Source organism: Haliaeetus leucocephalus, unplaced genomic scaffold (genome assembly GCF_000737465.1).
Source record: "Haliaeetus leucocephalus isolate CR32 unplaced genomic scaffold, Haliaeetus_leucocephalus-4.0 Scaffold162, whole genome shotgun sequence".
In the NCBI taxonomy this organism is placed as follows: Eukaryota; Metazoa; Chordata; class Aves; order Accipitriformes; family Accipitridae; genus Haliaeetus; species Haliaeetus leucocephalus.
The window spans coordinates 1,572,164-1,598,221 of NW_010972598.1; the positions used below are offsets into that span (position 1 = coordinate 1,572,164).

At 37.6% G+C, this 26,058-nt stretch overlaps 1 protein-coding gene across 1 annotated transcript in view; it reads left to right on the plus strand.

The window, feature by feature from the left end:
* Window positions 1-26,058, plus strand: part of CEP170 (centrosomal protein 170kDa) — a 104,619-nt gene that overhangs the window by 1,162 nt on the left and 77,399 nt on the right. Inside the window, exon 2 of the mRNA XM_010562600.1 lies at window positions 24,257-24,402. Coding sequence (XP_010560902.1) covers window positions 24,298-24,402 — 105 coding nt within the window. The 5' untranslated portion in view covers window positions 24,257-24,297. The remainder of the gene's footprint in view (window positions 1-24,256; window positions 24,403-26,058) is intronic.

Consider the following 26,058-nt stretch of genomic DNA (forward strand, 5'->3'; position numbering starts at 1 on the left):
CGTCGGGCAGAGGTGCTCGCGCGTGTCGCTCCCGCCAGCCCGGGGCGGCGGCGGTTGGGCGAGGCGCGCGCGGTGGCCGTCGGGCGTCGTCGGTGGTGGTGGTGGGGTGCCAGCCGAGGGGGGCTGGCCGGTGAGGGGAGCGGGGATGGCCTGCGGCGGTTGCCAGCCGAGGGGCGTTATTCTCAGGGTTTTTAAGAGGAGCTGACAATTAGTCCATCTCTTCTTCCGGCTGATGAGTTGAAGATGCATGAGAATTGCATTCTTATGACAAGGGATTACAGATAGCATCCGCTGATCTGCACTTGGAAGAAATTATTCCCTTCCCGGTGAAAGCAAAGGTACTCATAGAACATTTAACTGCTTTGAAAGAATAAAGCCTGTTCTAGTACTGCGGTTTTCATCTCTTCTCTTTTGGAATGCCATTCAAGGATGGCGACAGTGTTCTTGGCCCTGGGTTTGCCTGTGTAAAATGGTATGTGCGACAGGACAGTTTTTGTAAACTGAACTAAGATATGATTAAATATGCTGTGATTTCCTATGATTAATTTCCCCTGGCAATTACTTTATGTCCGGATGCTGAGAAGTCTGTCTTACTAGAACTGAATGCTGCTAGTGTGGAAGCTCCTCAAATTTAAATTTTATTTAACGGGGCAAAAAAGTTAAACGTAAATACCACAAAGAACCTCCCCTCGCTCTTTGATTATTCCTTTTTTAAAAGACTTTGTCGCTTTCATGTAAATGTTTTGTTGTTGTTTGCTTTTGTGTGTGTGTGTGAAGGAGGTCAGGAAGGCTTGCTGAATAGTGTAGCTGAGGATATACAGAATTTTGTCAAAATCTCGAGAATCTAAAAGTTATTTGTAATGGATCAGATAAAAATGTTTTCTTTAATTCTTTAAAGAAATACATTCTGACATAAAAGCTGTTACAAAACTTACTTTATCACGGTACTGCATTTTTTTTTTGACAGGTGACTGCTTCCCATATCTATTCTAACTGACTTTTGCAAGGAAGAATGGGTTCTTGCTATGTTGTGCTTCATCAGCTGTAACAGACTTGGCAGGCAGAATTTTTCAACAATTCTGTTGGTAACATACAAGCCAGAAAAGAACCGGGTTATGAAAGTGAACTGGAAAAGCCTATCTATATTCACTTGTAGGTGGGAGCTAGGAAGCTTCCTTGAATGACTGGAATGAAACCTGAGGCATGAGTAGCTGTAGAACTTGATTTTGAAGTACCATTTCCAGTTTTTGCAAATGCAGAAAAAAGGTATTTGATGTATGTTGATACCATAGTATTCCTTGAGTCTCCTAAAAAGACAAGTTCCATGTTAGCGCTGCATTTCTTAGCTTTGCAGACAGAATGGAACTGAGGTAAAACAGATTGTTTTTACTTTAGCTAGAAAGCCAAGAAAATCTGTGAAATTCTGGTTTCCCTTTAGAAAATTTTGAACAGGGGAGTCGGGCATTGAATCTGTGCAGATAGAATTTACTTGCAGAAATTCTCATATCTGCTTCAAGCACTTGTGAGGTTGTAAAAGGACGCAATGGCATGCACTTCCCCCTCTTTGAATAACATGCTACATAATGTAGTAAAAATTGATATGGTTGTGACCAGGAGACTGTTTGAAATTTGAGAAAAGAAAGTTCTTTGTTACTGGGAGGTGGAGCTTCACATTTGCCAGCTGGGAGCTAGCGCTAGGTATGTGCTTCTTTTCTAAGGTACGCACACATCTTCACTGTGCTAAGTGAGCCTGTTGGGGGTCTTTTGTTGTCTATTTGTTGTTTATAAAGCTCTTACTGAATGCCTGCGTTTCTTCCATTCTAATATTGATCATTGTGCATTTTCAATGGACTGGTCTACAGAGAGCAGCTTCCTTCAGTGCACAATGCTAGCCTTTCCCTGGACCAGAGTCCATCCAGTGCGTTCAATGAGGCAGATATCCTGGGGAAAAACAGTGTGTGATCACGTGACTTAAACTGTAACATAACGCATGCAAATTAGGGTGGGAAGAGAGTACAAACTACTTGTTTAAACAACGACTTTGTGTATCTGTTTGTTGTACAGTTATACATGCATCAAAATATTGAAATAAATTGCAAATACTTGGTTCACTCTTGTAGTTTAGTTTCTCTGATGCTACCCCCAAAAAGCTGGGGGGCTGTTTTTATTTTACAGGTGCATTTTTAGTTAGAATGACCTTTTTAATTAAAATTTTGTTTGACCTTCAAAAAAACCATATATTTGAAATTATTGTATGGGGTTTTTTAAATCATGTATTATGTCAAAAGCAGCTTGTCCTAGAAGTTTCAAATAAAACCCACGAAGATGTTTTAGTAGATTGCTGGCATAATTAGATTTCAGAGAGGGAGACCTGTGTTTGGGAAAGTACTCAATGCTGGATCACTGAAGTTGAAGTGTATAATGCAGGCTCTTAGATGGTGGGTAAGAAGTAAGTCTGGGAATAAGTGGCTGTTAGAGACTGACTAGCAGTTCTCATATCTTAATGCTTGTGCGTGGAGTATTCTCAGTTACTCTGTTTTTGGTACAGTATGGCTGTACTGCTCTGTCGCAGTGGCTCTGGTACTTTTTTAAGTACATGAAAAGTTAATTCACTTGACTAACCCAGCAGAAAACTACTTCTTTTCTTTTTGTTTTGCTTGAATTTTTTTTTTTCTTCCCCTCTTCCCTTGGGTTAGCAAATTGAATTATCTTATTGTGTGGTCAGATGAGTGCCAGAGCAAGTACACAGAATAGGGACAGCAGTGTCAAGCCTGGAAGAAGGCAGTACTCTTTTTTCTAGTAGCAGAGATATAGGACAGCTAAGCAGACCAAATATGTGGCTGTCCCCTGTGCCACTGTAAACTACTGCAGTCAGAAATGGGGTGGGTTTTCTATAAATCCAAGATAACAGAATAATTAAGATACTGGGTTTGTTCTTATTGTTAGCCTTTACTTACTGTCCTTGATGTGTAAAATGTCCACAGCCACAGACCAAATGTTCAGAACATATCACTGGAAGAAAAAAAATGTTTCTGTGCAAAGTACGTATGAAAAGAGGGAGGAGAATTGGTTCTGTTAAGTGATGTGGCTTTGGTACACAGAAAAGCAGGATTTTTGTGGCTAATACTGGTATCTTCTTTTTAACAGAATTTAAGGCTGTAAGTTTTAAAATATTTTCATAGTGTTTTCTTGCCTACTTACTAGTTTTGAAGTGTGTGATTTTTGTAAATTGTGGAAAAGTGCTATTTGGTTTACGTTTAGAGAAATTGTCTTTATTCATTCAAAACAGAGATATGAAGCGTCTTCTCTCTTCTCATGTCCTGAACAGAATACTCAATAAAACATGATAGTGTTTTCACATGTAAGCCCAACATTTTTTGTCAGCTTTGTTTCTCCTTCTTTTTTTCTCCTTTTGGAAATTGTTATTGAAAAACAGACTTTTGCTTAGCTAGGTGCTTCTTAGAGCTCCAACATCATCCACTGGTGGGCCTAGTGAGCTGATTCGGGTCCAACAACTGCAGCTCTCTTAAGTGTAGCTTCGTTGGTTTGTTCTGCTGCATTTATTCCAAGGATTGGCATTTTTGTAATAGGGTCCTCTGTTTACTTGTTTCCAGTCTTGTGAACTAAAATGTTTTATAGTCTGATCTTTTCTGTGAAACTTAAGAGGGTATCTTCCTTGACAAGTAGCTGAATCTTCTGAAGTCTGTGTGATGGGCTTTCCACTTGTACCGCATTCCAAATGAGGTTCTGGTTCTGCTCGTTTTGTTTCTTTTCAGGAAGAACTGCAATTATTGAGCTTTTCAGAGCAATAATAACAGAAGTGGTGCCCCTCCCTGGCGTTTCCAAGATGTTTCTTTGTGCACAGGGTATTTTGTTAGTTTTCAGCTGGTATTGCATGAAGAACTTGTAATCAATCCATTAGCTAACCATTATGGTCTGAAAGTAGCCATACAGTGAATGCATTAAATCAGATGTACTTATGACTTTTCCCTGAAAATTACATGCCTAAATAATTTCGTTGATGATCTTTATTGAATTGCAAATATTTGGCCATCTAAATGTGCCTTCTGTTCTGTGTTCAAAACCAAAGCCTTTTCAATTATCTCTTATTTGTCTTCTCAGTGTGGATTACATTTCAAGATAAGGAAGAAAAATGCAGGAAGTTGGAATGTCATGATATCTTTTCTGTTTTCACATGAACATGTATTTTTCTTGCTTTCATTAATTTCACCTTCTCCTCCCTGCCCACCATGACTTAACTGATTATTTAGTCCTGTGGAACTGTATCATCGCAGGAACCTTGATGTCAGGAATTATTCTACTTAATTTTATAATTTAATTTACTAAATGGAAGACACTTAATGGGTAATATTGTAGTTTTACTTAACTTTTTTTTCCTTTGGAATTTTCCTAAGAATGGCCGCATAGATGGACCTTTGGTCTGACTCAAACCCAGTATCTTTTCTCCAAGAATAGCTATAACCTGGTGCCACGGGAGAGATAAGAAATGTGCAGGCATATATGGTATTTTCTGCTAAGGCATTGCTAGTGTCCATCTATTTACTGCTTGGAACTTTTGAGTCGGGTGGAGTTTCTATTAAGGGATTATTCCTCCCACTTGATCTGCATTTCTTCAGCTATGTCTTGAAAAGGCAATTCAGAAAAAATGGCCTCTTATACTTTTCAGACCTTCATTTCTTATACATGTTCAGCTGTGTGCCAGCTTAAATTAAAATCTTGATTTCCTACATATTTTTGTTATTACAAAAAAGCCACCCCAGTTTTGGGAGGTTAATGAAGATTACACTTCCTCTCATCCATCTCCCCTTTATTTAAATGATCATGTTTTCTTTTTATTGTACTTGGTTTCCAAAGGGGATAGTAATGTAATATGAGGGTCAAGCCCTTCCTATAAGAACTGCTTTTTGAGGTGATTCACGAGTCAAAAACACAGCTTGAATTTTCGCTTTAAGTTGACTGTGAAACTGGCCATGAAAAATCTTTTTTGAATTGTAAGCAGAAATTATTCAGGAAACCATTGAGTAACCACTAAGAACCCAGAACCTCTTTTCGTTTAGCTTTTGGATTAGCAGAGAGTTTTGAAGAATGATCCCAACTGGTTGATATAAGAATTATGGAACCACTACAGTATTTTCATGTTAGAGATGATATTGCCCTCTGTGGTCATTTTGTTTGTTTTACTATTACAGTTCTTGCTGATAAACATAATAAAGGGTCTTGTTCAAAACCTATTTTTCTTCTAAATGCTGCTCAGTCATCACGCTCTAATAGCCCTTTAAATGTCCCACTAATAATTTTATTGGGCCATATTGGAGATAATTGGGTAGTGCCTTTATTTTGAAGTCAACACTAACTTGAATCTTCAGCAACCTTGGTGAAATTAATTAGTTCTAAGTCTGTCATAATTCATGCCTGTTTATTAAAATAAATGTTTTTAGTTTTAACTATTACCATTTGGATCACAAATTCTGTAGCATATTTTTAATTAATCAAATCTTAATTCATCAGCTTCTAAATACACCATGTTATCTCTTTTTAGACCAGTTGCAGTCCTAATATGTTGCAAGGAATGCTATACGTAACTTTCTTTTGCTGAGTGCTCTTTTGAGAGGTGTGATAGCATGCCCATTATCAGTCCTACAGATTTATCTTCTGTAGCATATCAAAAGTAGTGCAAATTCATAAAGCTCTTCAGAGCATCCGAAGAATGGATGCGTATGGCTGTTTTTCATCTGTTGAAAACAGATTGCTAATTTAGAAAATTGTGTCCGCTTGTTTTATGGGGAGCTGCAGAGAGGCTTCTGATGAACATGCTAACTTTTTTTTACTTTTTTTTTCTGCCTCTTCTGTAGATGGTACTGCATGGCTCTGTTCTCTTCAGTTTTCTTCCTAGTTGGAGAGCAGTAAGAAAGATAATGTTGCTGTTACAGAACTGGAATTAGTGAAAAGGAGTAGCTGGATATAGTCAGTAGGTGTATTGCAAAAAAGAATACATATAAACCCACACCAACCACCCCCACCCAAAAAAAAAAGAGCAGTGGAAAGATATATTCACACAAAAAAATGCCAGGCTGAACTTAAGCTTGGGCATAGCTTGAGTCAATCACTTGAAAGTCCAGAGATGTTACAATTTTTATTTTTTTTTTTTTAAAGTTTGGCAGTAATGATATTTGAAACAAGGTAGGCCATTGTGGAAAATATATTGTTGTTTCCATTAATTGTAGTTTGCCACATGGAATTTATTTTTGCTGAATCTTCATACCCCGTTAGTTTCATTGGCTCTTTTTCTCATTCAGAATTTCATTTTTGACTTCCTTGAGCATGGGTAAGTTGCCTGTCTGCCCCAGGTCTTGGTGAAGTCAGTGAATCTTCAGGTACTACAGATGACTTCTATGTATGGCGGGATCTGTTTTTACACAACAGTGCAAGGCCTAATATAATGCTATTGCATTATATTCTTTAGCTTGCTATAGGAACTTTATTGCTTGGCATTATCCAATAGTGTCTTTTTCTTTTTTCCTAGACTAAATAGTTCTTTCTTCAGTATTTGCAACTTGTAAATCACATATAATTGTCTTGCATGCTGCATGTGTATTTATTCTAGCTTTCTTTAAAAAAACACAGCTCCTTGCTTTTTTTCCATTTTTGTGGCCTGATTGCATTTTCTTTAGCAAGCTGTCTTGTCGACTTCAACTGTTAAAGTTAAACATGTTCAGGTGTTGCATTGTTGAAACTGCAAATAGCAACAGTCAACTTCCCCATTTAGGGCAGACTAATACTCCAGAATCTGGTTTGCATTGATCTCTTGCAGGATTGTCATTGCAAGTGGATTGTTTCAAAATTCTGCCTGGTTACTTGCTTTGAGGAGATCAGTGTTTGTAACAGAGCTAAGAACTAAATTGTCCAACAGCTTCAGTTCCCGATGTCTGAATTGCATTTCTGTACCTGCATATAGTAGAAATGTTTTAAAGTTTTTATTCATTGTGCCTTGAGCTCTAGTTTGTTAAGAAGTTCCTTTCTTCTAGAGCTTCTGACATTGCTTTCATGGTCTCTAGTTCTATTTACCTGGTTTATGCACCCTACACAATAACCATTTTCAGTCAGTCCAGTTAATATTACTGGGTATTTACTTAAATGTTTGGCAAGGTGAGTTCATTTTTATTTTTATGTTGTCTGGGCAGCCTACAGCAGATAGTAAAGTCCTTTGTAAAGTGGCAGTAAGAAAAAAAAAAAAAAAAAAGCTGAAACATTAATACCAAGACATGACAGTGAACCAGGAAGTCCTGAGTCATTCCTTGCCTAGTTGAGGCAAATTGAAACCTTTGGTTTAGTTTAACAATAAATAAATAAACAAACGTACTGTTATTTTTAGTGCAATTCATAAAATTACTTCAAACAGCACTTCGGGAGAAGACTAGATTTAGCAGATTAAGATCCTTGAGTTCCTGTATTTTGTGGGTCTTCCCCTTGGTGCATTTTCATTCCAAAACCAAGAAAACCATTATGCCTTACTGGTTTTTCTGTTGCACTTTGGGGGACAATGCCATGGCCTTCAAAAAAAAAATATTATTCAAAGATGTTTGTGTGTTGTTTTATTTGTATAGTTACTTCTGTAGGGATTCTTCCTTTCTTTTCAAGATATGTATTCACATTTGGGGTCACTGATCTAAGGCAGACTTAGAAGAAAGACTGCATTAGTATATCATGAGGTGGGAGACTAAAGATTAGGTCATTGGATTGTGGTGTGTTATAAAAAATGGTTGAGACAAGTAAAAAAAAAATACACACTGAAACTTTTGAAAAAGTATATAGTTTTAATCTGTAATGGGTAAATATGAAAAACTACTTTATATTTTAATAATAATAATTGTATTAATATTTCTTACAGTTCCTCTAGACCTCTAAGTCCTGTGAGGCTTTGGTGGATTTGGTGTAATTGACCTGTGTTCTTGTAGCAGCCTAAGCAGAACTGCTTGCTAGTTGTCCTGGTCCTGCTCTGTTCATCCCTTTTCTCCCACCCCTAGCTGCACAGCCCCACTCCTTTTGCTTTGGTGCTAGATTGCTGTGTGTTCGCTTCTGGGAACCATTCATTTGTTTGTGGGAGTGGAAAAGAGCGCAAGAGTTAGTCTGTCACTAGTTGAACATGCTGAAATAGCTCAGCTGCACAGCCACGTGAGTCCTGCAGCCAAGGCAAAGGGGGAGTAGTTGGGACTTTGTGGCTGGAGCAGGGCAAGAGATTTGGGATCCTGACAACAGTGAGAGTGGTTTTGGCTGATGTGGAACCGCAGCTGCTTCAGTTTAGCATTTATGATGAGGGTTAAAACCACTCATTTGCCTGTCAGTTGAGTCTTCAACATTAAGGTTGAAAATAAGTCAATACAGTGAAGGTCTGGACATGCAAGCAACTTATGACAGTGTAATCTATGTATTAGCTTTGTAGGTATTAACTTTCCATAGTAAGTCCTGTGTGGCACATGCAAGGAACACAAGGCAGTTCACACTAAGTAAGCTACTTGAGATTTGCTGCAGTGGAAGTGCAGTGGAGCTGCTAAGAGGTGCCACACTATAAATTCACATCCTATACTGTTGTCCAGTGAACTGTTCCTATATATTTAGATCTTTAAATTTAATTAAGCTCCTAACTTCTCCATTTCAGCCAGTAAAACTTTGGGCAGAGGCTGCTCCAATCTTATTATAAATTATGAATACAACGTATACTCTGGAATTTTATCACCTTTTCAGATACTAAAAGTTGTGGAGGATTTGAAAATAAAATGTGTTTTCTTTTTCTCTGAACCAAACTTGCAAAAACATCTGAAAAGCACTTGGAACTTGAGGAGAAAGTGGGAATAAAATTCAGTCTTTGGAGCTCCATGTTCATAAGAGTTTTTCTTACTACTTAGAGTTAAAATACAAGTAATAAAGGACAATTGTTTTGTTATGATTATTCAGTATTCTTTTAAATGTCAACTGCCTTTTTGTCTGCAGAAGATTGCAGATTGGTAGTTACTGGTATATTCTAGAGCAGCTGTTCCCAACTGTAGAGCTTGACTTTTATGGATGTATTGGCTGACATGGTTGGACCTTTATTATTGAAACATCTTCTGTTTAATCCATTATGGTGCTCGTGTGTTTATACTTGCAATACCATGAGAATGCACTAATTCTGTTAAATATGCTTGTGTGTCTGGATGGGATGGCCCTCAACCTGTTCATCTTGTGGACCAAGTACAGGGAACATGTTTCTGTTTCTCTCTCCTTCCCTCTAACTTGTAATAGTACATGGCACATACATCCAAGGCTAAAGGGGGAAAAAACCAACACTTCTGAATTTCTGGCAACATTGGGAAACACTTTGCTTTGAATTCAAAGTAAAGCAATCCTGTTAAGATAAACTGGAGAGAAAAAACATATGCAGGAGAACAAGTAATACCTGGTTTCTCAGGTATGTGTCCTGTATCCCAAACTGTGCTGAACCTCAACGTGCACATGTGCTCCCTCTTGCTGCCTTCGTTGGGAACCAGCAATATTCTGTGGGGAATATAACCTGAATGGCAAATATCCTGCAAAGGCAGAGCACAGAGGAGCCATGTGAGTGCAGGTTGGTCAGCAGGCTGTAAGGAGCTGGTAACTGTTGAACTTGCAGCGCAGTGTTTCTGCCAGTGGGATGATGGACTTGTTCTTTTTAACTTTTTCTGCTCAGCCCTCCATTCTCCCAAAACTTTTAGGAGCTTTGTATCTGTGAAATCTCCAGCTCTCTAAAGCTTGCTGTTAGGAGGAATGATTGGCAGAAAAAAAAGTGACTACTTAAGCCCCACTTCCTCAGGTAACTAAAAATGTTTTCAGTAAGAGTTTTAATTACTAACTGTGTGGTAGAAGGAGAATACAGTTAAAAAATATAAATGACTTGTTTAAAAAATATACACTCTTGCTTGAAGTAAGAAAAATGCCTTTTAAAAATATGTCTGGGGAAATAAAATGAAGGCTACAAATGGGCTATTTTAGATTAAGCAAGACAAAATATTAGTCTTGTATGTGACAGACATACTAAATAAATAAATAACATCTTTTCATTAGGAAATGTACAAGAAATAAAGTCCAGGAGGAGCCAAGGCAAAATAAGCAAACATATAAATGCAGCACTAATTTACTCTAAGAAGTTAGTTTAATAAATAGCACTTATCAGAAGTGTTGCTCAGTGGGTACCAACAGTGATGATAACTTTTATACCATGGAAGCGTAGAGTAAGTTAAAGAACAGAGGATGTGAATTGTTCCAGCCTTTAAAAAGGGAACTGATGATGATCTGTCTCAATCAACTTCTTATGCTATTGTCCGTATTTAGTTCCATGTTAAAATGATTTAAAATACTTTTGGTAAACCAGAAGACTATTTCTCTCTTGCAGCAGCATGCTTAATATACCTTTTACTTTTTATTCAGCTGAGCATAACTAAGTTCCCAGTCAAATCTTTTTGTTGGAGACATAAAATGAGTAAGTTCTGTAGTAACTGTGGTTAGTTCTTAAAAAACAAACAAAACAAACAAACAAAAAAAAACCCCAAACCCCGCACAACCAAAAACCTAAAAAAATCCCCACAAAAATCAACCCCCCAAACTTGTTCACTGAAGTGCCAATGAAAGGGATGACTCAATCCGTTTTTGTGGATGGGGTTATAGTACCACTTCCTCTTGTTTGGTTTGGTGCCTGGAGCAGTCTGTGTGGAGTTCAGAGCTCTTCCCGTTTAGCCTTCCCTTTCACATCTCTTCCTCTTTTTTTCTTTTTTTTTTTAAAGGCAACAGAATTATTGAACTTGCAAGGGAAAATCTGTATAAGTTTCCTCCCATAGAACTACTTGAATTTCAGATTTCTGTCTACTGAAAGACACATTTGCATTCATTTAATAGCCTTTAAAAATAGTTACAGTATGATACTAATAAAAGCATTTTCCAGTGGTCTCCAAGTGTTCCAAAGTTAACCAGATTTTCATTGTAGTATTCTGCAGAACATAGGCAAACATTGTACCAAGTCAAGTGTAAATCACCAGTCATTCTTAAACAAGCTTATGAAGTCCACCTGAAAATATTGTGCTTACATAGCGATGAGGGCTTCTGATTGTCGTTTAGTTGAGGGGTTGTAATATACCTGCTCAAACAAGTCCTTGCATAAAAACATCATGCTGCATACTCACTGTATGTGTTAATTCTAAAAGTTTATAGTGACAATTTTACCTGTAACTGTTTGATAACTTTTAGTAAATAAGAGGGAGTATAAGAAATAGAGTTAAGACTTAGTCATGCTAGTAGCTATATTTCTGTTTGTTGGCTGCATACAAGAAAGGAGTGAGTAGGCACTCAAGTTGCAAGCAAATGTGGAATAGCTTCACTCCAGGGAAGCCATTCGCTAGGTACTAATTACAGACTGGTTTAAAATCTTTGCAATAAGTAATTAATCATTAAAACCATGGCTATTCTTGTTGTTTGTGCAGGTGTCTTACCCTGCTTTGTATCTTGCGAAATTCTTAATACTGTCTTTTTAACAGCTGTTTTCATGTGATCATACATTGAGAAAGTGTTTGTGTTGTATTTGTTACCTTTCAGTTTCATTTCATGGGAAGGACACAGACATTAAAGAAATGCTATATTCCAAACTGCAAGACTAGATTTCTATTGAATGATTGGGATATGAGTAAAGAAGTGAACAAATAATTAAAATAGAAGGCATTTTAAGCCTTGTTCTACTCTGTTTTTATAAGAATCTCCAGGAAGAGGGCTTCCCATCAGGAGGAGATCTTAAAAATCAAGTCCCGTGTTTTTGTCTGAGATTGGAAAATGCTGAACATGAAGAAAACTCCTTTCTTTACATCAGAGCTACCAAGCTGATTTTTAAAGACTTTAGGTTTTAAGTTTGTGGTGTTAAATACTTTGTAGACTACCCATGTATCACAAAATAATTATGACACAGAATCAATGAGCTTTTATTATGCTTGTGCACACACACACACTCTCCCTGTCTTCAGACAGTGAAGATTGCCTAGAGCAAACATCACTTACAACTTTAAGGCAAAATTCTGAGCCTTTAGTTGTTTTGTAAAATAAGTACATCCAACTTTTTTTTTTTTTTTTTCATGTAGGGCCTGTGTTACTGATCTTGGAACAAACAACTTAGTGTATTTCCAAGAAAAATACATCTGTGGACTTGGCTGTTGAGAATAATTGTAAAAAGCTCCAAAGCATTCCATAAGGGAGAGAGTAGAATGTATCAAATATTTTGTATGGAGCCTACCTTGGAATGATAAACATATTTTTCATGTTACAGTGGAGAAGTAGCAACGAATAATAATTGAATACCTTTTTTGAGTTATATATCTGTAATACTATGAATGGAGGTGGAGATCAGTAACATTGATTTCAATAATTGTTCTCTGTCACTTCCACTTTCATGTTCTGTGTACTTATGCATTGTGTCAAGAAATTGAACACTGATTTGAAAACTGAAAGAAGTTAAAATTACTTAAATCTTTGGAGAGTATACTTCATACCTGCAAAGTAAATAATTCCCTGTATTAAAGAAGAAAAAATATGCATTGCCTTGAATGTAATTTAATCTTACTAAGTTTCTTGGGACGTGGAATAAACCCCATATATTTCACAATTTTGGGGAAAGTGAAATCACCACCCTTGGGAGGTTAAGAGGTCCAATTTTATTTGCAAAGTGGTTTTTGTCTTTTCAGTAGTGCTCAGGGCTGTGGTCAGTACTTGGCCAATGCAAATAAAACCTTCTTGTCATACACAGCCTGCAAAATAACTTGGAATATGCCATGATGGAGGCAGTGAGAATGGCAAGTGCAGGAGGAAGACTTGACTGCTTCTTTAAGATTACATTCTGCCTGAATGCAATGCCTGATTTGTATTTATTTGTTTGTTTGTTTGTTTATCTTGGCAATAGTATAGTCTGATATGGAGCGTGGGGAAGGAAGTATTTTTGTAGCTTTCATTAAAGGAAGCTTTTTCCCAAAGACAATTTGGTTACGATTTCTTTGGGCTGCTTGCTGCAATCATTTCTGAAGGCTACTTATCAGATGAACTATTTTATTAGCATACTGGGTTTGCTAATCTCTGTATAGATGACCTTGTTTGATCATGATGAAATAGGAAAATTTCAAAATATTTTTCTTTATGCAGTTCTTGAATCTGAATGAGAGTGATGGACAAAAAATTACCTTGATTGTTTGATCGTAAGTTAAGCCACTCCTATAAGCAGTCATTACCCTTTGTTTTAACTGTTTATTGAAAGCAGCTTTGGAACAGTGTTGCCTTTCAGTGTAGGAAGGCTGCAAAGAAGAACATTCATGAGAAACAATTTTTTGCTAAGAACGTAAAGATTAGGAATGCAAAATAAGCTGTCCATTTTCTTTAATAAATGCAAAATATGCTTATTGTCTGTTATCAAAGGATAAAATAGGATCACTTTTTTGAAGTCTTAATGGCTTTATCCTAGTGGCTAATAACTGAGTATGCTTTTAACATCTAACGTTAAATGTCTAATGAGTATGCTTTTAAATCTAATGTTTAGACTGTGAATATGTTAGAACTTAAAGAAAAATTAACCTTCAGGTACCCCTGATTATTATAACAACATATATACATAAAAAAGCTTATGGTTTTTGTGTAAGAGTATTTCCATGTATAGTACCAGTCTCGTGCAAAGTTTTCTAGTCAGTCTTTTAAGTATTTCTGTGTTACCGGTATTCTCTGTAACCAGTATTCTCTGTAAAGATAACTCAGTATTTTACTTTTTTGTCAAGCTGCTGAAGTCTTTGTTTCAATCTGCTGTTCTCAATACAATTTGATCTCCTAGCTTCTACTAGGAATTGTGGTGGTTGGGGTTTTTTTGCTTGGTAGCCTCTCAATTTCTCAACCCTTGTTTTCTTTTTTCTTTGAAGAGGAACTTTTGCGGTAGGGGAAAAGCATGACTGTCTTCATAGGTCCTGTAACATTTAATTTCCCTTTCTTTAGATGCTTTAAATGGGAGATTATTTAGTTTCAATTGTATGAGTTTGCTTAAACTTGGTAGAAAGTCTTAATGTTGTACTTCATATTTGTTGTAGACATCCTGATTGTTTATTCATGTAAATAATATCTTTTTACATACTGTGACACTCAAATGATTGACAGCTATCAAGTAAGCCTTTTTTCTGTACATTTGTTTGCAGTATTTGTATGTTGATATTGATATAATAGCAAAGGAAAAGATCTTGGGCTTTTTTTTTTTTTTTAAAGTCATCATTGCATCAAAAACAGAGTAGCATATGGTCAGTTAAGTCATTGTCCCTCAAAATCAAAACCCCAAGCAACTTTCAGTGCAGCTGCACTGTTGGCAGAAAAAGAGGTTTATTTCAGTTGCTGTTCTGACAGCTATTCCTGTGTGTCACAGCAATAAAATAGATGTAGATCTAATTCTGACCTGGACCAGAGGGAGAGGATGCTTGTGCAGCCCCACAGCTATAGCCACATTACAGGACAGATTTGCTGACTGACAGAGGGCAACAGCTTCCTGAGCTGCTTTCTTGTCCTTACTCCACCAGATGCATGGGGGCAACCTGTAGGGCATCTGGGTCTCTTCTGTAGAGATCTCAGACTCTTTGAATGCAGGAGGAAAATCTCTCTCTATCCTTAGTAGCATTCCCAGCTAAGGCTTTTATGCCTTTTTGTAAGTAAAATATGAGGGAGAAATGCTTCTTCCCACAAATGCTGCTGAGGAGTTTGGCGTGATAATCTGACCCTAGGGTCAGATCGACAGGGTGCCAGACTGTACCGCTTCATCACTGTAAAGCGGAAGGTGTGGCTGTATGTCTCTCCCCTGCCTCCTACATTTTTTTTTTGTTTGCTTTTTCTTCTTTTCTCTCCTAGCCAGAGAAGCACATTGCTGTTGCTTTATTGATTTGGTAGAACTCTAACTCTTGTTTTAGTTAGTCTTCTATGATAGGTTAATATAGGTAATGTGTATATCTATCTGGGTTGGATATGTACTAATTAAAAAAAAAAAAGGGGGGGGGATGACTCAGCTTGATCTCCTGATGCTTTATAAGAGTATTTTCTTGCTCTGGTTTTCATTTCTGCTCTATGTTTTATTATGTATTTTTTTTTCTTAAGCTTAAAATGACCTTTTAAAAAAATCTTTTTAAAAATATTGGATCTAGCAGATGTTGCAAGTGAACGACTTTGTCTGTAAACAAAAGGCCCAGGTGATTTCGTAGACTAAGATTCAGGGAGGTTTACATACTCTTATTTTGCCTTCTTTCCTCCTCCATCTCTTTGTGAAGAAGAAAAAAAAAAAAAGACTAAAAAGGGGGAGGGCCAAAGAGAGGAGAAGAGAAGAGCTTTGCAGAGTAGTAATTAAGAGGGTTTCTTTGCTCTTGGTGGTTCCCTTGTTCTGTAGTACTTAGTCATGGCTACATGTTTTGATGGACACTGAAAATTACATATTTTAGACGTAGTATAGGGCTTCAGTATGATCTTCTAATCTGTTCTTCAAGAAATCATGGCCAAACTTGGATATTTGAGCTAAGTTGGAACAGGTCAAATACTTCAGAAGCAGAATGAATACCTGAGGCTATCGTTCAGTTGCCTTATCAGCTAAACCTTAATAAGTTTGAGATAAGCTAACAGACTAAGGAGGACTGCAGTTTTTATGAGGTGTTTTGGTTTAGTGGTAGGCACAGTCATCCTAAAATGTTCTCTTGTTCCCCATTTGAGCAAGGAAGTTAAATTGAATGGATGCTTCACTTTTCTTCCACTTTACCTATTTGCATGCTTGCCATCCAGTTTACTGTGTTACATCAGTGTAACTCTCAAGTAATTGCATAGGATTTTCATGAACTTTGTAACTGTCATGGTTTAACCACAGCCAGCAGCTAAGTACCACACAGCCACTCACTCACTCCTCCCCGGACCCCGTGGGATGGGGAGGAGAATTGGGGGGGGAAAAAAAAAAAAAAAAAAAAGTAAAACTCTTGGGTTGAGATAAGAACGGTTTAATAACTAAAATAAAATAACAATAAAATATTATAATCATAATTATAATGAAAAGGAATATAACAAAAAGAGAGAGAAATAAACCCCAAGAAAATACAAGTGATGCACAATGCAGTTGCTCACCACCCACTGACTGATGCCCAAGCAGCGACCTGCCTCTCCCAGCCAGCTGCCCCCAGTTTATATACTAAGCATGATGTCCTATGGTATGGAATATCCCTGTGGCTAGTTCGGGTCAGCTGTCCTGCCGTGCTCCCTCCCAGCTTCTTGTGCACCTCCTCGCTGGCACAGCATGGGAAACTGAAAAATCCTTAAATTAGGATAAGCCCTGCTTAGCAACAACTAAAACATCGGTGTGTTATCAGTATGATTCTCACACTAAATCCAAAACACAGCACTGTACCAGCTACTAAGAAGAAAATTAACTCTATCCCAGGCGAAACTGGGACAATAACTAATAGCAATATTTCTTTATATCAGTATGAATGAGAACAGTTTCTTGTTCAGGGCTATATATAGCATTTGAATGTTTCTAGAAGGATGTGTTAAGGTGAGTTTTCCAGTCAATGAAATAGTCAATAATAGCAGTTCTAGCTTGTTGGACAACTGCTAAAAATCTAGGATTGTTTTGGTCAGTTTTTCTAAGTGTGCAAGCTCATCTTCTCTGGGGGATGTTGATGAAGAGTTTTAATGTTTTTAAGCATAATTTACCTTATTTATGCTTCCATTGAGGTTTTGTTTGTTTGTTTTTGTTTCTTTTTTTTACAGCCTTTTAAGGATACATTTCTATTAACCTTCATGGATATTGTTATGACACTAACCCAAGCCTCAAAGTGAAAAGTGTTGTCACTTGACAACTTGATCTAACTTGACTTGACCAAAGCATTACTTGAGTAGTGTCTTTTCACTATACTAAACTTTTATAGCTGTATCCCATGTTGCTTGGCAAGCAATGGCCAACACTGAATTTTTCTCGCTTCCCCTTGTGAAGTACACTGTGAATTCAGAAGGTCCATAAATTCTTCAATAAATATTTTTATTGATCATAAGCCTAAACCGCTTTATTTAAAATGGGTATTTATTATTTAAGGGTTTTAAGGAGCAACACTGCACACTGCTGTGGTGTAGAAGGATGGTGGATGTAGCCTGAATTCCAGTTCCCAATGAAAGGTTCTTCAGCCAGTTCTTTAGCCATGCACCCCCCGCCTCTGTCCCCCCCATCTCTCCCCTCTTTCCCCTCCCCCTCAACAAATTCACTTGATGGACTAGCCCTAGGAATTGGTGAGAATAGTTTCAGCCAGGAGGCTGTTGTCTGTGGAGCCCTCTCTCTCTCTTTCTGGGATGACAGCAATGCGAGTAGTGAAAGAAGGAGGGGATTATGAAAGCACCAAGGATAGTTTTGTGACTTAAACACTTGGAAGCTACCCTAGAGTATGAATTATTTCCTTGTATTTGTAGTCCCTGTGATGACAGATGACCCATCTACCCATACTTTGGAAAAGTGGTCTTAATTTTCTAACCACCCTACGTGTGGCTTTAACCTTACTTGCAGAAGAATTGGGCATTCAGTGTCAGAACACAAATAAATGAGACCATTTGAACACCTGTGGTGGTGTGTAAAACTAGGTACTTTAAGATGAAATGCTTATGGATTTGGAACTTAAATACTCAAGATTAAGATGCTTTAGTGGTAAAAACTGCTCTACAGTTCCCCATTTATAATAAACCCCTTATAAAGATATTTGTGGAGATGTACTGTTAAGTGTTAATGAATTTCTCATGCTGTGGTGATGAGCATGGCAGATAAAGTCAGTAGGAAGTTAATAATTCACAAAAGGTTTTTAGTGATGTGCAATATATAAGGCACAAGCTAATCAACTGATGAGGAGAGGAGAAAAAAAAATACTGATTAACTGACTGTTAAGCTTTTTGTTTTAACCTGAATAAGGTAGAGTCCTGGTTCAAATATTATGTGGTGATGTAGTTAAAGGTTACTTTCTAATGCATGTATATAAGTAGGTTAATTGTGATTGCACATGGAACACTGCTTGTGATACTGCCCACCTTCAGAGTGTTTTGCAGAATAGACAGTGTTACTGTGGTGTTTTCTACCAAATCTAACTTCTTAGATTTAAATCAATTACCTTTATAGATTACTTTTCAATATCAATTATATTGATATAGTAATCTCAGGGCTGGAATTACCTTCGCTTTGCTCTTTTCTTTCTATAGCATAGATTTCTCCATTTCAGTCAGAAATAGAACTGCTGGCACTAGTATCCTTAATTACACTGGATAGTCAATAAAGCAGTCATGGTAGGCACTTCTCCAGTGGGTATTGTTTGCTGACAACATTTCTTTGTGACTTGGGAATCAGCTTCAACTTCAGGACTTCTCCAGCCATTACTGGCTCCATTAGTGCTCTCTTAATTCTGTTTTCTCCCTTGTCATGGCTTACACCTGATGTTTACCCTTCTCGATTCCTCATTTCAGAGTCTGCCTGGCTCAAGCGTCTTGTTGTGGTGGGTTGAGCCTGGCTGGACACCAGGTGCCCACCAATGAAAGCACCAAGGATACAGCACCACCAGTGCTATATCTTTCCCCTGCTCAGCTGGGCAAGGGAGAGAAAAAATGTAAGGACAGGGAAAGATCACTTGCCAATCACCATCACGGGCAAAACAGACTTGACTCAGGGAAATTAGCTTAATTATTACCAGTCAAATCAGAGCAGGATAATGAGAAATAAAGCCAAATCTTAAAACACCTTCCCCCCACCCCTCCTTTCTTCCCGGGCTTAACTTTACTCCTGATTTTCTCTACCTCCTCCCTTGCCAGCAGCACAGGGGTACAGGGAATGGGGGTTGGGGTCAGTTCATCACACGTTGTCTCTGCTGCTCCTTCGTCCTCAGGGGCAGGACTCCTCACACTCTTCCCCTGCTCCAGCGTGGGGTCCCTCCCACAGGAGACAGTTCTCCATGAACTTCTCCAACCTGAGTCCTTCCCACAGGCTGCAGTTCTTCATGACCTGCTCCAGCTTGGGTCCCTTCCACAGGCTGCAGTCCTTCAGGCACAGACTGCTCCAACGTGGTTTCCCCACAGGGTCACAAGTCCTGCCAGCAAACCTGCTCCAGCGTGGGCTCTTCTCTACACAGATCCACAGGTCTTGCCAGGAGCCTGCTCCAGCGCGGGCTTCCCACAGGCTCACAGCCTCCTTCGGGCATCCACCTGCTCCGGCGTGGGGTCCTCCCCGGGCTGCAGGTGGTTATCTGCTCCACCGTGGACCTCCATGGGCTGCAGGGGGACAGCCTGCCTCACCATGGTCTTCCCCACGGGCTGCAGGGGAATCTCTGCTCCGGCGCCTGGAGCATCTCCTCCCCTCCTTCTGCACTGACCTGGGGGTCTGCAGGGTTGTTTCTCTCACACCTTCTCACTCCTCTCTCCAGCTGCAGTTTCTGTTGCGCAGCAACTTTTCCCCTTCTTAAATCTGTTCTCCCAGAGGCGCTACCACTGTCGCCGATGGGCTCGTTCTTGGCCAGCGGTGGGTCCATCTTAGAGCCGGCTGGCATTGGCTCTGTTGGACATACGGGAAGCTTCTAGCAGCTTCTCACAGAAGCCACCCCTGTAGCCACCCCTGCTACCAAAACCTGGCCACACAAACCCCATACAGTTGTCCAGGTGTGGCGGTGTTCTCTCCTGGGTCTTCTACCCACATATTTGTTCTCTACCAGCAACAGTGGATGAATTGAGAGTTCTGGGGAAAGATGCCCTATTTTTGGTTCTAAATGGCACTATAACATTAAAAACTGTAGTTAAAGCAAATTGTGGAGCATGCTCTGTGTAGACGGATGTGTTGAGAGAATTTATCTGTGTACTTGTTGAACTAATACACACATGGGAAGTTTTCAAAAGCCTGTTGCTTGTCTGAATTTGGATAGATTTGCATAAGAGCACTAGTAAAAGGTACAAACTGATACTAAGGCCTCCTATCACATTTCAATTACCAATTTGCATATATGAGGTAATAGTTATAATTTTTGTTTAGATGTAGTAACATAGAATATTTTCCTCTAACCTTGTTTCAGAAACGTTTGAGTAATTTCTTCAGAAGCTTGCCCAATATACTAGGCAAGTGTATGAGAAGGTAAATGTAATTTTAGCAAAAATTTTAGCGGCTGGAAACAGGAACTTCTAAGGGCAAATAATGGGCAACATAGGGCTTCCAGCTTTGTCAGTACTGTGTCTCAGCTTGATGCAGGGTTTTTTAAATGTTATTTTAAGATATTCTTAAATAAATTTTTTTGCACAGTGATAGGATAATTGTATACCATTACACTTATACTATTTTCAGTCTTAATACGGAGGACTGCAGTACTTAAAAGTTGCAATTTCAGGCATATATTAGGTTTAGTTTAAATTTTAAACATAGCTTTTTGTTTCTCTGTATGATGGGCATCTCAGTACTCGCTAATAGTTTAGTTGGAGAAAACAGTAGGCTGTTTTCAGTTACAGGCAAATACAAAAATGTAGACTGTAGATTGCTCAAATGTGAGATTATTAAGGATTTTTGCTTACAATAACGTTATCAAAACTATAATCTTGGCAGTGTTTCTCTAGACATATTTGAAATTGGTTACACCCATCTTTTGGCTACATAATGCAGGGCTTTAGTTCTTAAGGACTGAATTATATTTACAGGGATGATGCAGCCAATTTCCCTGTTACTGAATCATCTGTTTCAAATGACTTATTACCCATGTGTTCATTCTTACACACTGGTTACTGCCTTTTGACATTTATAGTCCTTCACCATAAAATGCTGTTTCTTCTGCAGACGAGGAAGTATTTTGCAGTTGCAATAGATGTCTCAGCAACTGACTTCAAGGTATCTAGAACGAAGTATTGCTTTGAATGATCAAGTCTTAATGATTAAATGTTTACTAACTTGTTTAAAGATTAGAACGCCATACTTCCATATTAGGAAAGACTAATAAAACAAACTGCTCCAATAAAGAATTTAAAATTCATTTTTCTAGGGTAGAAATCATAGTATTTTTGGTAAATAATCTAAAAAGCGTAGTCTGTACTGGCGTAAGGCAGGTCCATCTGGGCCAGTATCCTGTTCTGCATAAACAAAGGCTAGTTAAGGAAGAGAGGTTATGAAGTAGGACAATAGCAAGTGAAACTTCACTAGAGCATGCTCCTAGCCTCCCAAAATGCACAGCACATGCAGTTCCTGAGCTGTAAGTGGGGTCATTGCATTTAACAGGTGTGATAATTTTTTCTTCCATGAATGCTTATTGCTTTTTGAACCCAGTGTAACCTTTTAGTATCCATAACTTTTCATTGCAAGAATTATCATGATCTAAATTTACACTGTATAAAGAGCCACTTCTGGTGATGATTTTGCACCTGTTGTAGTAATTTAATTCTGTATCTCCTAGACAGTGAACTATCTTTCATCCTTGTATTGTTCAGAATACTACAGCCAAAATACTTAACACAGCAGTGGATTAAAAATATTGTTAGCTTTCATGAAGTTTTTGGGGTGCAGTGTAATTGTCCATATACTGTATAACTAGTAAGTGTGCAGTTTCATAGCAAATGTTTAATGCACTTTTTTGTTCTGATATTAAGTAACTGTTACTACTGAATCCTGTTTTCAGCCAGTTTTGCTGTGCAGAATTTCAGCATAGCTTTGATCAAAGGTATTGGTTCATTCTAAAGAATACTTTAAAATAAAATATGTATCTAGGTTGATGATTCGTTGCAGTTGAGACAGCACTGTTTGAAAAGAACAACATTATTAAGTTCGATAGAAATGGTGATGGGCTTTTAACTACAAATGTGCTGCCAAGCTGTGTGGCAATGATTGCTCTGTATAATACTTTTTTTTTACATTATTTCAGATAGCTTAATTTAATCTGTTTGTTGTCAGGCTTTATCATTTGTGGGAGGTTTGGGGGTTTTTTCCTAGCTCTAGTTGTTGACCTACTTGTCTGTTTTATAAATAAAAAGTTTTTCTCCTTTATTGACAGTCTACCTATGTAAACTAAAACATAGTCTTTATCAGAAAAAGTTCTTAATCAAAACCTCTTGGAGTTTTTCATATGAATTTCCAATTAGAGTGGGAAGGCCAAATGGTGTAAATGTTGTTATGATAAGCAGATGGGAGATTTAAAAAGCAGTAAAATATAAACAGAATGAGGAGCTTTGGTATGAACAGCATGCTTGCTGCCAAGCTTCCATTTAATTTACTTGTTAAAAGCTGGAACGTAGGCCGGCCATTTTTGGTACTTCCTTTTCATTTCTTAAAAGGAATGGAAAAATGTCATTTCATTGACCGAGCTTATCTTCTACTTTTAAAATAGGTTAAATTAAAAATACAAATGTTGATTTCCCTCAGAGGTGCTGAATAAACTGTTTTAATTATTAAAACACTTATTTGGTAACTAGATGTCTTTAAACTTGATTTCAGCAAGTTGTTATTGTAGATGTAATTTGTAATCTTCATATTTTCTATGAATAAACTATAACAGATGCTGTATCACTTCTTCTGTTGAGTTGGACAACATTAAGTGGACATAAGTTTCGTTTGAAGAATGTGTTGTGATACAGCTGTGGAAAGATAATCCTATTGTAGGTATCGCTGTATAAGAGAACACTTTGTTGCAATAGATATTTACTTTTTTATTAAGTAAACCTTGTGCACATTAAATTTTTCTAATTTCTTCCATTTGAATTGCATTATTTTTTAAACTGGGTTGATAGCTCTGCTGGTTCATTTTAGCACCTGCCATGGTATGCTTTTGACTGACTGTTTTGTAAACGTCGGTTTTATCTTTTTCAGATGCAGTTCTGACTTAACTCATTCCTCTTTATAAGTTTTCATAATTTGCGGTGTTCCCCTTGATTGTAGTTTGTCTAATGGGGCAGTGCTGGCATTGTCATCTTAGACGGTGCTTATATGTTAGTCTTGGTTTTGAGAACCTCGCTACATTCTTGTTATTATGCAGATTACGCTTAAGTCCGCTACAGGCTCATGTACACTTACAGTACCTTTTCTCCCCTTGCATAATTTCACTAAATGACATTTAAATAAAAGAGAAATGTCAGCTATTTGGTACTGAAAGGAATGGACTGGCTGCTTTTTGTTTTCTTTAGCTTCTCTTTTAGTGAATACAGAGTGGTAACACAGAATGAAATGATTGCTTTGGCTTGCTTTTTCTTAAAGAGATATTTGTAATACTTCTTAAAGGCTTTTCCAAGTATCAACCATTGAATTATTCTGGAGAGTGCTTTTAATCGTATTTTTGTCCAGTTTCAAGTAGGGGCTCTAAAATTCAAATTTACTCGTTTCTAAGCTTTTCCAGAAAAAGAAGGGCTTCTAAAATCCAAATTTACCTATTACTGAGCGTTTTCAAAGTAAGAAGTTTTCCATAAAAGATTTTATCCAGTGTTCAATTTTTGTTTTCTATTGTATTTTATGACATTTTAAATAGCTGTGTTTTCTTTTTCTGTGTAAGTATGTAGTATGCCATGTTGTTTATTGGAAAATTAAGGTGAAGTTTTTTAGGAATACTGCTTTCAGTTTTATTACTCATAAATAACTTCTAAATTGTTCATTTGGCTCTGCTTTGTTTATAATTCTAAATGTACACTGTTAAATTTCCAAGATATAAGTTTTATTGAGAAAATCTAAGGTTAAATAAGAAGTAAAACTTCCTTGAATTTAAGCTTTCACTTGGTGCTGTACAGAGGACCCGAGCTTGAAACCAAATAAGGGAGTTCTTTTTTGCAGGAAAATGTAATGACACATGCAAGTTACTTGCTGTATTTGGTAAATGTTTCCCACGTTGTTTATTGGTTGTGATAGTAAAGTATTAATGTAGCAATTATCTTGATAATAAGGGGTCAAATGTTAAAAGCTTTCTGAGAACTTGCGTGACCTTGGCATTAACTAACTGGTTGTCCGTTTTGAAGAAGCTTACCTCCAATTAAATTTGCCGAGTTGCATGAAGCAGAGCCTCAGACTATGTAAATCTGGAGCCTGTCACTTCCTGTGACTGCTGGATTCAGTACATGCCATTAAGAATGCCATATTTTCGGAGGCTTTTTGTATTCTGCTCACAGTGTTTGCTGAGCAGGAACTGTAGCTAAAAATAACTAAAACGAATTTCTCTGTCTCTCTTTCTCGCTGCAGGATGACGTAGCTTTGCCAAGGATTTATCAGCTAAGCAGAAAATGAGCTTAACATCCTGGTTTTTGGTGAGCAGTGGAGGCACCCGCCATAGGCTGCCACGAGAAATGATTTTTGTTGGAAGAGATGACTGTGAGCTGATGTTACAGGTAATTGCATCAGCCTTCCATGTGCAACTGCTGAAATAGTGAACTTAATGCACCAGTTTTATATTCCCTTTGAACATTAAATGCCCCAGATGTTGGGGGAGCAATTGTTTTGCTTAATCTTTTGTGTTTGTAGAAAAAAGTTAGTTTAAATATATTGCCATCAATCATGCAGTTACTGTCGAAGTGCAGAGGATCACATTTTCTTCATATAAATCATGTACAGAATGCAAGAATAGAAAATGAAATAAATTTTGCAATATAATCAGTAAAGTAAGTAGACTGTGTGCTCCATAAAATGTGATAATGCTAAGTGCACTAGATGCCTTTGAAAAGAGCTTTCTTTTTTCTGCAACTTGTAGTCTAATTTGGTCACATGATTTGATGTAACTCTATCACTGTGTCCTGATCTTGTTGTACAAAGGCAAATTAAATCAGTAGAGAAGACTGTATCTCTAAGGAAGTTGAATGACTCAATCGCAGTAATGGTTCCAGTGGAATTGTAAAAATACAAGTCTTAGTCAAAAATAGTTTGATGCTTAGTAGCTTCCTCAACTTTGAGGATCACTATGCAGAACTCTTAGAGGTGTGTAACTGCATTGTTACGTAGCCGTATTCCATGCACTTTACCTGATCAAAGCTGTAGTCCTCTGAGCTGCTTCTTTCTAGTGTATATATAATTTTTGAATGGTTAATGCTAATATTTTGGGAGTTCCTTCTTGAATTCATGTATTTGTTTACTGTAGAGCTCTTAAGAAGATTGAACTTCAAAACTAATATTCTCAACCCTTCCTGCCATTCAATAAAATAGTTTCTTTTGGGTTTTTTTTGTTCCAAAGAGTTGCGTATGCAGCCATTAATGGCCAAATTAAAATCTTACTTGCAAATGAAGGGCCTAGAAACCTATTTTTATGTGTACTACTCAGAATGTAATATCTAGCAAAATGCATTTGGCTCTCAACCTCAGTAGGCATCCAAAGGTTTTATTGGTGATGGAAATACTTTGCCCTGTTAGAAAGTAGTTGAAAATGCTCTTTTAATTTCTCTTTAAATACAGACAGTATGATGTCTTGGTGATTTATGTGGGAAGTATTAAAAAAAAAAACCAACAAACAAGCAAACACAAAAACCCCAAAACAAAACAAAAAAACCCCCAAAACAAAACAAAAAAACCCACCAAAAAAACCCAACCCGTTGGTTCCTGCCCAGGTGATTATAATCAAAAAATGCTTTTATTTTACCACTAGCTGCTTGTAATGGGTCTCTGAAAAAGGGAGCCTTTTCTTCCTTCTCTCTCCCCTATGCCATCTCCTGTCCATGGTTGATCAGTCCTTAGAGTGAAGCTGAATACTCAAGCAGTTATTATTTTGTGTTACAAAACTTCAGTCATCATCACCTTCAACAGTAGCTGCCTCTGATTAATACTGTGAATAGATTCCAGTCATTTACAAATGTTATTTGTTGTGTATTGGCTTCAGAGGTAGTAAAAAGAATCAAGGGGCCTGGTGATTTTCAAGAATATTCTCTTTAGCCTGCTGTTATATTAGGTCTACATGCCAGTGTGACTGTAACACTGCATACTGCTTCAAGGGGAGGACCCACCAAAAGAGAAGCTAATAATGTGTTCTTGTTCTGTATGTATAGCTCTTTGTGTAGGAC